The sequence below is a fragment of the Psittacula echo genome (assembly GCF_963264785.1).
Source record: "Psittacula echo genome assembly, chromosome: 9".
Taxonomy (NCBI): domain Eukaryota; kingdom Metazoa; phylum Chordata; class Aves; order Psittaciformes; family Psittacidae; genus Psittacula; species Psittacula echo.
The window spans coordinates 19,504,450-19,517,512 of NC_137745.1; the positions used below are offsets into that span (position 1 = coordinate 19,504,450).

At 41.7% G+C, this 13,063-nt stretch overlaps 1 protein-coding gene and 1 long non-coding RNA gene across 2 annotated transcripts in view; one reads left to right on the forward strand and one right to left on the reverse strand.

Moving 5' to 3' along the window:
• The window catches only part of DOCK3 (dedicator of cytokinesis 3), a gene marked incomplete at its 5' end in the record, with an annotated part of 211,656 nt that extends 200,942 nt beyond the window's left edge, over positions 1 to 10,714 (forward strand). The window contains 4 exons of the mRNA XM_080625333.1: positions 3,251 to 3,369; positions 4,282 to 4,369; positions 8,309 to 8,391; positions 8,889 to 10,714. Of these exons, the coding sequence (XP_080481459.1) occupies positions 3,251 to 3,369; positions 4,282 to 4,369; positions 8,309 to 8,391; positions 8,889 to 9,395 (797 nt within the window). The 3' untranslated portion in view covers positions 9,396 to 10,714. The remainder of the gene's footprint in view (positions 1 to 3,250; positions 3,370 to 4,281; positions 4,370 to 8,308; positions 8,392 to 8,888) is intronic.
• Positions 1 to 13,063, reverse strand: part of LOC308224939 — a 46,578-nt gene that overhangs the window by 24,239 nt on the left and 9,276 nt on the right. Inside the window, exon 3 of the long non-coding RNA XR_013957625.1 lies at positions 12,567 to 12,660. This is a non-coding gene — a long non-coding RNA (uncharacterized lncRNA). The remainder of the gene's footprint in view (positions 1 to 12,566; positions 12,661 to 13,063) is intronic.

Here is a 13,063-nt window from a genome sequence, read left to right on the forward strand (position 1 = left end):
TCTAGGTTTTTGTCAGGTGCTTAAATGCTTCTCTCATTGATTCAAACATTAGAGATGAAAACCGACTATCCTTTTATCCAGATACTTATACCACCTTCTCTGTTTAACTGCAGAGTCCTTCCTGGGGCTCAGCTACTAGCACTGTTCTGAGGGTATCTTTATAATACAGATCAGTTCCATAAGTGACCGAAGGAAGCCATGGCTGTTTGTAACAAGAATCCAGCAGAAATTCAAATCGTACTTCCAATTCTCCATTTCCAAAACATGACCCTTTCATTGATGTTGCGAACAGCAACACAACAAATGATTTGGCCAGTCCAAAGAAAATAATAAAGCCATTATTCCAAAATTTTTAAAGGGTACTTATCAAGACAGTAGATTAATGACTTGATATCACTGAACAGCAGATTAAAGCAGCAAACCTTACATTTGTTCTAATACACACAAGTTAGAGCAAAATTCTTAAACAGAATTGTAATCAGCATACAGTAAGAACTTTTTAACTGTGCTAATGATAAAGGCATTACTGTGTTTCAGATGAACAAGCTTCTTCCTTATTAAGAAAGCAACAAAGGTTTTGGATGGAGGATCAATAAGAAATTCAGAGTTTGGTTTGGCTTCATTTGAGGTGACTCATGAGGCAGTGCTCTAACCTTACTGCAGTTAAAAGATTGCATAAGCTCATGTTTGTTAAGCAGAAATTGTAATGCAAAACAGCCTGGCAAAAGCTAGGAATTGGTTAGGGGGTTTTCAGTAAGTTAATTTAAAATATGGTTGGGACTCCTCCAGGTGCTCTAAAAGCAGTTCCCACTTGACGCTAGATGACTCGCCTCTTAAAGCATTCCTACTCCTTCCTCAACACAGGCCCCTTTTCAAGGTGTAGGAAAAGAGTCCTGGTGCCTTACTCAGCACTTTGCAAGAACCCATATGCTTACATTAAAAACTTCCTTCTTAAAGCAAAAAAAAGTTATGATTTGATGCAGAACTGTTTTCATAACAGTAATGAAAATGATGCATCAGGAGAAGGGATTCATTGATTTTGGAGTTTAACTACATAAAGTTTCAGTTCCATTCCTTAAAACTGCTACTTGTCACAAGTAGCTTAGCATTTTCATAATTACAAAAGAAAAGCTACCTCTGCTTCAGCATAGGTTTTCCTCTCTCATTAATAGTACATTCAGTGCTGCACACATCAAGTGTACCAAGCTACAAGCTAAAGGGAATAAGCCCTGATACATGCTGCAGTGTCTTATATGGCCACTGGCTGCTCTGGAAGCTTTTGAAAGCTTTTTTGACTTTGTTTTTTACATCTACCAGTTCCTGAGAGGAGCCATGGTGGTTGTGCTCGCTCTCTGCAAAGAAGCAGGCCTGATTATTAATAAAAGCTTCAGTTATAGCCACTCCTCTTGTGGCCCACAATTCAAAAGTATCAGTACTTAATTTTGGTTGTAGACTGGATGCTTGGCATAATCTGTTACAATCCTATAGCTATATTTACAAATTTAGGGTACCAAACAGCAGAGCTGTTTTGTAAACTAGACCGCCACCTTAGCACATACGGGATTTTTCAGGTCATGCAGAGCAAGGTCTGTGGAAACTATAATCCCATACAAACTGATGCCACATAGGGGTGGTTTGCATCTTAGATATAAAAGAACAAGGATAACAAGATAAAAAGGAAAAGTTTACAGTGTAGGTTGTGCTGTGACATAGTTCTGGGCACACCTAAACATTCAGCATCCTTACATTGGTCATGCAGAAACAGGACTATCTGTGATATGTGAGAAAAAGAGACTCAGCATAAAGCGTTAACACTGTGTTTTCCAAGCTGATGTTGTATATAAGAGCAAATAATGTTGTCTAATTATGTTTCTGTTTTATGTCTGGGGAGAAAATGAGTTCGGAACTAGAATGCAGATACTCTGCGGCTGTTCATGTCGGAGTGGGGGTGTAGATTAATCTGGGATCTGCCACCCCTGATGGAATTGTTGCAATTGTAGGACCTTATCCTGCATTCTGCTGGACACATTGTTCCTTCCACTGTGTGCTGAGTATCAGTCCCCAAAATTGCATGTTTGCTTTTGCTGGGGTAAAAGCTGCATTAACCAGCACCAATGCCTTTGCTCATATGTTGGAGTGCTGCTCAGGTAATGTGTGTGGTTGTGGAAAGTTTGCAAAGCAGGCATGTATTCCCAACAGCCGGCATGGCTCTGTAATGCGCTGTGTGCTGCCATCTGTTAAGTGCGTGTCTGTGACGCAATGAAATTAGCAGTGCAAATTTTAAGCTCACTCCAGCAGCTTCAGAACATCAATTCCTGCCTAATACTGTGCATCCCAAGGGATGCATGTATCAGTAATATCAGAATTCAGGAAGTCATTAATGAGAATCATTCTCTTGGGAAATCCACTGTCAGCTGTTGCATATTAGAAGGCATATTGTTACATGACACTTACCTTGAAGGATGCGAGTCCCAAATAATTCCACACTCCAGGAAGCTTACATGAAATACCCCAACATTTTAAATGGCAACTATACAGATAACTAAGAGTTAAGTCAAGTATATTCCTACTAGCTAAGCACTGGTAAACGTCCTGCTGTCATAAAATAGCTCAGATACCAACATGCTCAGCAGTACTCATATGTTACCCAGCATCATTGTAAGCAAAGCGCCACCCACATTTACAGACAATTCTGTTTATTATTGGGTTTTGTTTTGCTGTAACAGAGGAAGCTAACCAAGGTATCACCAGCTAAATGGTAACACCTCAGACTATCTCTATGAGAACTGAGGAATGAAGTAGCTTCCTGTAGCTTCCTGCATCTCGAGCTTTTATCCCTTTCTTCCACATTCAGTCCTAAAATGCACAATTTTATGGAATTCTATAACTCTGCAATACTTTATGGAGCAAGGGAGCATTAGGCATTGTACAGCAGCTGATTCCACACAGGTGTCCACTTTTTTTTTATCATGTAAGAGGAAACACTTTTCCAACAGACAACTAGGGACACATGCATCTTATACCCTTCATGTGGTATGTCCTTAATTGTATATAACAAGCCAGTTGTTACCTCATCCTCGTGCTGTGCACCTCACCAACAGTTAGCTGCTTAGTGGGCTCGGCACCATGTTTTCTTGAGTCCTGTAAGATCATCTGTCTGAACAAAGTGCAAGGAGGAGTAGATCCCTGGGCATGCGGAGACCTGGCTGTTGTTTGTCACGTGTATGTGATTGCTCTCACTTGTTTACAGGCTCTCCCTCTCTACCAGATAAGTACCGCCACTCTCGGGAGATGATGATGTTGCTGCCAGCCCATCGGGACCGACCCAGCAGCGCCATGTATCCCGCAGCTATTATGGAAAACGGACAGGTAGCAGATCTCATTTCTGTTAGTTCAACCCCTGAAACCGTGACTTTATTTTTACTCTTTCTGACCACCTTAAAGCTTCCATTTTTATTTCTGGAAAGCACAACGCCTAGCTTAGGATCATTTTGCACAGGCAGTGCAACTTTTCATCCCCTAGAGCCACCCCTTTTGTAGTCAAGTGCTACAAATTGTAATGACTGAAAATTGCAAATACTTCCTGTGAAAATGGACTCTTCTGACTTCCCAACTTTATCCTGTGAGCCCTGATCCACTGCAGGTAGTCACACCATTGTATTGATTAATTTCTCTGGAACCATGGCAATCCTTTGCAGTCTAGCCTCAAAGTTGACTCTGAATAGCTTTATCGTGGTTTCCAGAGGCTGAAATAATATGCTGATACAAGGTTTCCAAACAGTCTGTGCCTGTATCTACTACTTTCTGTGGACAAGTTGAAAAATTAAGAGTGCCTGCATGTAAGCATTTTAATCTGGCCCTGGCGTGCACTTTTGAAGGGAATCACTTCAGTTCACATCAGAGAACTCCCTCACAGCATGCAAACCTCAGAGCATGCACACTCAGTTCTTTCAAGTGATACCAAAGCAAAAGGTGAGCTCCATAAGGGCACATAATGAATTTGAGCTGATAATGGGCACAAGACCAGGCCAGACCTAGTTTGAAGTAACTCCTCCAGAGAAAACAAGCATCGTGGCACATGGTCCTCAGCACTGTTACACTCTCTAGATGCACTAGTGTTGTACTGCAGTACTTGCTAAAGTAGATACAGCCTAAGGTTCCCGTGAATTTTTTAGTTAAAAAACTTTCTCTGCTTAAAAGAAGCCTCAGGGTTCTGCACAGCTGGGCTGTAACTGGTTTCTTCTTTTTTTACTGTTCTTTGCTAACTTTGTTCTCCCTTAGCCTCCAAACTTCCAGCGCGCCTTGATCCAACAGATGATTGGACCATGCAAACCATGCAGTGATCCCAACCTGTCTGTGGCTGAGAAAGGTACTCTTTGTCCTAGTTGGCATGCATGCTTTCTAAAGTACTATTCCTCTTTTCGTGCTACAGCAAGTAACGAATGGGCTTTTGCATCTCCTGGCAGAGTGCGTTCTTTCACATTGTTTTAATTAACAGTTTAATTAGCTGGGCCTTCTGCCAACCTCTGGTCATTTCAGATCATTCACACAAGGGTGGAGTTGCACAAACCTCTTTATTTCAGAACGCTTGTTACTGAAACAAATCCTGCAGTCTTTCTCAAGCAAAACTTCCAAAGCAGCACATGAGAAGCTGTCTGAAAGAAGAGTGCAAGATTTGGACTGTATTTTAAAATCATGAGAGATACTGCTTTTTTTAATATGCACTTTTTTCCCCAAATACTAACATCTCCTGGAATGCCTTCCTGGGGTAGTTTTATGTTTATTGGATTTTATTATTAGGAATGTATACTTTCTCATGTCATTGCTTTGAAAAAAAAATAGGCAGAGCCCCTGCAGAGAAAGAAACATGAAAGAAGAGCAAGAGTTGGTTTGTTTGGTGCCAGAGAAAAGGAGGAGCTTGTGAAAGGGGTGGCATGGACAAAGTGATAGGCTCAAAAAATAACCTAAAAGCAACAGTTTCGTGTATTGCTGGGAGAAGTGGTACCTTACAAAGTTTTTAAGGCCAGGAAAAAACATCACAACTCTCTAGTCTGACCTACAGAATGCACTCCATGAGACTTTTATCAGTAGTTTGGTTTCAGTGACTGTGCCTGAACTGAATTGTATTTTAAGAAAACAAAAAAATCCAAATTTTATTTTAGAATTTCTAAAAACTCATCATCCACAACTTTACCAGTGTCACAGCCTTATGGAGCAGTCCAGCTTGAAACCAAGAGCCAACCTACAGTTCTGGCAAAATGGCAGAACAATGGTATGATGACAACAGAGTTCAGAGTAGGGGGTGAGGGATGAAGAGCTCCATCTTAGCTCAAGTGTTGGTTTGAACTGAACATATGACAGAGATCTTTTTACTGGACAGCAGAAAGATCTAGAAAAGGAAATAAGTATTTATTAGCTCTCTGGGAACAGTACTTAAATTTGTATTTGTGGGCAGTCCTATGCAAGAGTGTAGTATACAATGCAAAGAGAAGGGGATCAAAGGCAGAATCCCCTCCAGAAGCCTGAAAAAACTATGAAAGACACTGATGATGTTCAGTAAGTGTTCTTAGGGGATGGTGTGATGGGAATCCCAGCTCTTCAGCCAGGTTGGTAGCATCAATGCAGTTACAGGCATCATCATTCTAGGTCAGGATGCCATGTGTCTTGGGTTTTGTTAACAGTCGTTCCCTGTGAATTCACCCACCCCCTTCCTTGCCATGTCAGAAGCTCAGCTCACTAATTCTCACTGACAGCAGGGTGACATCAGTCGCCTGGAGCAGAATGGTTCAAATGCAGCTTCCCTACTAATTAAACTTGGCCATTGAACACAGTTACAGAGAGAGAGATGGGCTAGGACAGAGCACTGGGAGCTCCCTGGTTAGGTTCCTCCATGAAGCATTTTGGATAAAACACTGGTTTTAACAGGCAGCAATCACTCTCCAAAAGCTTCTAACCTTAGGATTTCCGGCACTCCTAAGTAGGAGTAAAAGGCCATGAATGAGGGAATACTGAGAAAGTATAAATGGATTATGCACTGGGGTACCAGGTTCTCTTCTTCACATTCTTCTTCTGCATCTCAGTGTTCAAAAAACCAAACCAAAACAAAAGCCAAGCACAACACTCACTGCACAGGCCAAGCCACTGAGGTTTTGTTCTGCCCTTTTCACTTGCTGCTGGTAAACTGCAGGAAATTGTTATGCATCTTGTCCCTCTGTTTTAGCTTTCTGACACCTAATGCATTAGTGCAGATGAGAGCACTCTGGCATGTGTACAGGGTGCTCAGAAAATTTACCTGAAGCCACATTATTTGTCTTTAGATGTAGCCCTTGGTTTGAACCTGTTCTCTGTTAAGTTTCTTACTGTCTTCTTTGTGTGCCTTTCTCAGTTTGAGGGTCTCTCTTTAAAAACATTTACTTTCATATCTTTATGGGGTTTCTTCTGTCTTATGAAGCTGTCACTGTGCAATCTTTTTTGCTTTAGCGAATTTTAGGTCTCAGGCAGCCTGTGTTCATGTTAACTCATGAACTAAGGAGAAAAAATAACACCAAAGCAACTTTTCAGAGTCATTTTAGAAAAGAAACACGCCAAAACATGGCTGCAGGGATTTTAATTAAGGAGAAATCCTCTTCAACTGTCAAATTCCATGTTTATTTCTCCAGGCTTTCATTTTCCAAATGGAAGATGGAAACAGCTATTCTTATCTCAGTTTTCTTCAGTAGACCTCACTATTTTGTTTTCCTTTTTCTTTGCTAATCTGAAGAAACCATTTATTGTTTTTAAATACACATACAATTATTGCCTATCTTCTCAGAACTAAGTAGGGTCTTGCAGTGAGTTTGGAAGAAAGGAAGGTGCATTTTAATGTTTAAGGTTGACAGAACTCTCAAGATCTTGAAAACTGTTCGTATTAGAAGCAGCTTTTATTTCTGCAAAAAATAGATTCACAAAAATCATACTCGGTATCTGTTGCATGAGCAAAGCCTTCCTCTCTCTGTGCTTCCTGATTAACAAAGACATGATCTCTTCAGGTGACTAATACAAGGAGTCTGAACTGCTGTCTGTCTTTAACTGATCAAAATTCTTCATCAACTGTACAGCTTAGTAAATCAGGGCTTTAAACTCATGATTTCTTTTATAACAGACTGAGGTGTGATTTCTCTCATGTCCTTTATTCAGTCTTCACTTAGCCACTGTAGTGTAGCAACAGGCCTTCCTGTGTTTCATGTGGGTTCTGCCACATGTTCATTTCTGCTCTGTCATCACTTACCACCAAGCAGAGATCTAGCTGCTGTTCTATCAGTGAGATTTCATTTCTACTTTGTCAGTGGTTTGCAAAAAAAGAAAACCCTAGCAGAGTTCTACTGCTCTTCAGGTCTGAGAGAAATGAGCCAAGGGGTCATGGTGGGGAGATGGGCAGACTAACACTATGATCACCTAACTCTTGCTTCCTTAACTAAGCAATCTATAAACTTACTTAACGCACTGTAGACTAGACAATGTCTTTGTATGCTTTCAATCCTCATGTTCGAGTCCCTACAATCTGTCTCTCTACTGCTAAAGAGCCCACTGGAAAGCCAGTCCTTCTGGCCGGCCCCACAACCCCCCTGTTACATTTCCCAAGTTAAATCTGTTTCAATCCTTCAGCTGTGCCAGCAGCACCCAGTAGCTGGAGCCTAGACAGCGGAACCAGAGAGACCCTGCCATTCCTGTCTGCCCACGCTGGGAGCATCTTGGCCCTACCAGTGCCTCCCCGAAGCCTGCCCCATGGTAAGGAAATGCCCAGTAGGCCTGCTGCATAAATCCTGTGGAGAGAAATCTACACCATCTGATAGCTGACCTTAGCCTTTGCCCCACCACCACCATATGAAAACGAATCAGAAGCAAAACACCAAAGTCTTTCCTGGTCTGCTCAGTTAGCACTGGACAAAGTTTTCAGTTCTTTTTTTCAAAATCTTCAAATTTATTGCAGTACTTACAGTAATATGGACTAGTGTGTCTTTTCAGACTAGAATTAGGTGTGCGAGTGTGAAACTTGGCCTGGCTTCGTGCCAGTGACCATCTTTAGTAGTAATTTAAGGTTACAAAGCTATTAAATGAAACTTCAAAAGTTCATTGTTTTATGAGCCTGTTGCCTTGCCATGAGATCCTTGATATCAGGGGTGGGTGGAAATATCACTGCGCTTCTCGTTAGCATTTTGTGTATGACACATGCACTCTACAATACCTGGCATTAGAGAGGCTAAACCTCAGCTCTTTGGCTGCAGTAAGGCAGCACCAGTCTGCATTTCTGATCCTTATCTCATTCCAGGACACTACTCACTGCACTTTGATGCCTTCCATCACCAGCTCAGTGATGCTCCTCCGGCACTGCCTGCACGAACTTTGCGCAAGGTAAAAAGCAGGAAAGCAGAGAGGGGTGTAGAAGAAAAATAACAAACTCCTGAAGGAGTCCCCCTCCTCTGCCCCCTCCAAGCAGCTTTTGAATACAGAAACACTGTTTTTAACATGCTAGTAACTTACATATGAGAAAATCCACTGAAAGTTCATAACCTATTCCAGAGTTGAATTCTATAGAAATAACTTACACATGTTCTAGACCCTTTCACTTTCCTTCTTTGCATCATATACCGTGATGCAGGCACCCCGGTTATCACCTCAACTACTGTTTAACCACTCTGGTGGTGGTAAATGCACTTGTCTGCCCACAAGAGGTAATTTCATACAAGTCAGGAGAGGGCACATGTAATGCAATCAATCATCATTGACATTCTGAACACAAATAGAACTGCACCATTGTTAACACCACTGTCAAAAGCTGCAATATGGAACAAGGTGCGGCACTGGCTCCTTTTGTCAGTTTTAACCTGGTTTTGTTTTTCTCCAAACAGTCCCCTCTTCATCCTATCCCTGCATCACCCACCAGTCCGCAGTCTGGTCTAGATGGAAGTAACTCTACTTTATCCGGTAGTGCCAGCAGTGGTGTTTCTTCCTTGAGTGAAAGCAATTTTGGACATTCTTCTGAACCACCTCCTCGCACAGACACCATGGATTCTGTCCCCAGCCAGGCCTGGAACACTGATGAAGATCTAGAGACACCCTACCTCCCTGTCAGGTACAGTCTCTCGGAGCCTGATGTCCTAGAGTCGCTCAAGTCCCAGCCATGCCGAAGCCACTCTGCTCCAACTGGAGTCATTCCTCAGGACACCATGGACCCTCCTGCTCTACCCCCCAAACCTTACCACTCCCGGCTGCCAAACATGGAGAACGAGGAGGGGATGATCATTGAAGATGATGACAAACACCGCCCACTGCATCGTAAAGTGTCCCAACCAGTGAGTGGTGGAAAGGAAGAGCAGGCCAGGGTAGCATGGGAGCATGGCATCAGCGAGCAGTAGGGACAACTCCTGGTAAGCAGCCTGCATCATCATTCCAGGTCTGACTACAAAGCAGAGAGAGGAGGACTCGGAGAACAGCAAACCAATTTTCTACTGCCGCAAGTTTATGTCTGGAGCCCCAGAGCAATCGGGCCAGCATGGGAGGTTGCTGCTTTCCTTTTTAATTTCTTTTTACACCTTTCCGTTATGTTTTTTAACTTTCTGTGCAGTGGACAGTTTACTCCTTCTGCAGTTTCTTAACCACATCGTATGGCAGATGAGCCATGGAGACTGGTAGAAGCTGAAAAATATACTTTTAAGCAGAGGGGGAAAAAATGGGGAATGTGGCAAGTTGATTTTGAAGCTGCTTTCCCCCGGTTCTGAGACGCACACAAGTAGAAGCAGTTGCACTAGGGACCTATTTCTTTGCTGTACAGAAATGAAAGCTCATTGCTGAAATCAGGGATTCTATGAACTGTCAGGCTGGAAGGTGCATGAGCTGCAGGCTATGGAAAGATAGAAATTCTAAGAAGAAATTGGCTCTTTTGAGAGCAGGATTGTACATATCTGTGCAGTGATCTCCCTGCATTGGTTCATAGGTGCTGAGGCAATCTAACCAGTGCTGATGCACTGATTTCCAAGATATCATTTCCAACAAACTGCCTCCTTTGTTTTTTATGTACTGTTTGATTTCTTAAATTTGGCTTTCACTGGCTAAACCAACCTGCTTTCTCATTGGAACCATATGCTATTCATCTGTGCTACAGAATGAGAGGGGGTTAGTAGCCATTGGAGCTGCAACCTAATTGTAGGCCTTTCCCGTGCCCAGCTTTGGGCAGGCTGTTGACACCAGCATTTCTATTCCAGTTAAAAAAAAAAAAAATACTAAAAAAATAAAGAAAAACACAACCAAATTGAGTTTCTTATGCCACAAGCTGGTTGATTGACCCAGCCAGGAAAGTTAAGGTGGCTTAAATGCATCATATCCAACAATCCTTGCCTCAGGGCTGAACATCACAGTTCTCACCAACTTCCATCCCCCAGGAGCTGAGATTCATTCCCTGTTATCATAATGTCCTCAGTCCCCACAAAAACCTCACTGCAGCTGGTGTGCAGAAAGAATCTCCATCCCTCAGAGTAGACAGAGAACACCACATTCAAGAACTGCCCAGTATATAGTGTACACCCTACAGTCAGGGATCTTAAAGGCAACCTGTAAAGAAGAAATGTTGCTTTCCTGTTTTGCTTCTTTACAATGTATAAAGAAGCTTTAAGAGCTGCTGCTTCTCTATTCTGGAAGGTTGATTTCTTTTGTCCTCAGGCAGCAATACAGCCTTCCCCCCCAACCCCTCCATCACCACCTTTGTTTTTATTGACAGATTCCAGAACAAAACCAAGAAACAGAGATATGCAGAGGTGAAGACAGTACAAGCCTATGAACACAAACCAAGCCTTTTAATCAGTATTTGCTTAGTTCAAGTACATGACAAACCAGGAAAAAATTCTGTGAGTGACAGAACCAAGATCTGTTCTTTGAAAAGAACACTGAGAAATCTTTTCATTCCTGTTTTCCTAATTTTTTTTTCAAGAAACTTTAATTGAGAGTATCAAATATTTATTTAGATAAGCAATGTTCCTTCCCCTGACCATGCCCACACACATCTCAGGTTTCATTAGAACCCTCTTTATCCACAGACTCCAAAGCATACTCCAGAGGATGGGAACATACCACCCTCTTTCTTACCACTGAAAAATCTGAAGCAAATTCAGGTCAGAGACTTACCTCCACTATAGAAATTAGTGTCAGAAACAGGAATAGCACACAATTTTTATACTGAATTCTTGCCCTAACCACTGAGCTTCTCATGCCACAAACAGCATAAAGAAGCAAAAAAGGATTATTATAAATCTTTTACAGGTCACCTTTAGCACTACCTCTAAATACAGGACTGGGCAGAGTACATTGTTTCTGAACTTTCCTAAAGATGGTCTGTCTGTACGAAGCCTGGACTGAGCGGTTGTATGAAGGGGATTTTAAGAGGATTTGTTTATTTTCTTTCTCAAGCTCTAGCCCATGCAAAACTACTAAGTTATGAATTTGTTTCTTAAATGGCCTATTTGGCTGGAACAAAGTCTCTCTTGCTTCCTCTATTTTGTTACTAACACAGGCTGCTTGTAATCATTATATCCTTCACAAATAAGACAACAATAATAAAACCTGGCCTATAGTGGATGTTTCATTTCCAGCAGGAAGGAATTTTCCAATGCTAGGACAGTCCTAACCATTAAAGAACCAAGCTGGATCTCTGGTGTAGAACACATATGAAAACTCAACTCAAAATCATGTTTTTGGTGAAGGTAAGTCAAGGTAATTCCTCAGAAGTGAGTGAAGTATGTTCACATACGCTATTCTCCAGTCTGACTGAGACTCTTCAAGTGAAGGTTTCAAGAGAACTAAGTATTCAATTCCATTTCCCCTACCCCTATTGGGGTTTTTTGGGTTTGGTTGGTTGTTGTTGTTGTTTGGCAGGAAGATTAACAGTAGTAAATGTAGTGACTAACTGAGCTTCCTTATTGCAAAAACCCAGCAGATCTTGCAAATAAAACCAAGAATGCAACTAACACGGGACTAAGTCCCAGTCAGCTGGAAAACCTGCCCACTAGAGCTCTAATCAGTCTCCTAAAACATACCATCCTGCTCTGGTTAAAGACATTGTACTACAGCAGTGAGTCCATTTTGGGAGTCTGATATTGCTATGTATTTGTAAGGGTTTGAAGATCAATCAGATCATGTATATAAATGCCTTGTTAATGGCAGTGCCACACAGAGAAGGACAGAATAAATTGCTGAATTTACCAAATTTAAGCTTCTGTGGAGTTAAATTTCTGTTACTGTTCTGGTATCTGCCAAGTGTTCTGTCTCCCTTTTCAGTGCTTGCCTTAAAGGGGACAGAAGACAGAAAGACTTAAGATTTTGGGAATGTTGGAACCAATACTTCTCTGTAGGGTGAGGTGTCTTACAGCATAGTACAACTCCACCACCAAGCTCAGTTCTGGAGTAGAAGGAAGCAACAGCAGTTGTTGCACTTGCCCAGCACGACTGAAGATTCCTTGTATAAACCACAGCAACAGGATGTTTTGAACAGGACCTTGTCATTCTATATTTAACTGTAATTCAAACGTAATACGTACTTGCCTTCATTGGGTTTTCTTTGCATAACAAAATAGCATGTGCACTCCTGAGAAAATTGGTGGAATTCTGCTAGAAATCTCTCACTGGCCCCATCTGAAACAAAAATGAGAAGGAACTACAGTAGTAGAAGAAAAGCAATTAAAACAATTTCTCTGAATCCTACAGTTCTTCTCCAATGGTTGGGTCGGGTTTATTACTATGTGCAAGACCAAGATTCTTTTCCTCCTTTTGGTTTTCAGCTTACTTGCCCTTTCTTAGGTAAGGGATATTGCATATCCCTTTTGTGGGAGAATCAGCCAAAACTGGGGAGGCTGGAGAGAGCAAGAGCCTTTGGGAAACAAATTATGTGATATTTAAAATTTCCTCTGATCATGCTTCTTTGTAAATACCCCCATTTGAATGCTGTGTATTTGTACAGGAAATTGAGCAAAAAATGTATAGATTGTGATGTCTGACTGGTATTCTGCCCTGTAAATGTGTTTTTAACCTCTGGCAT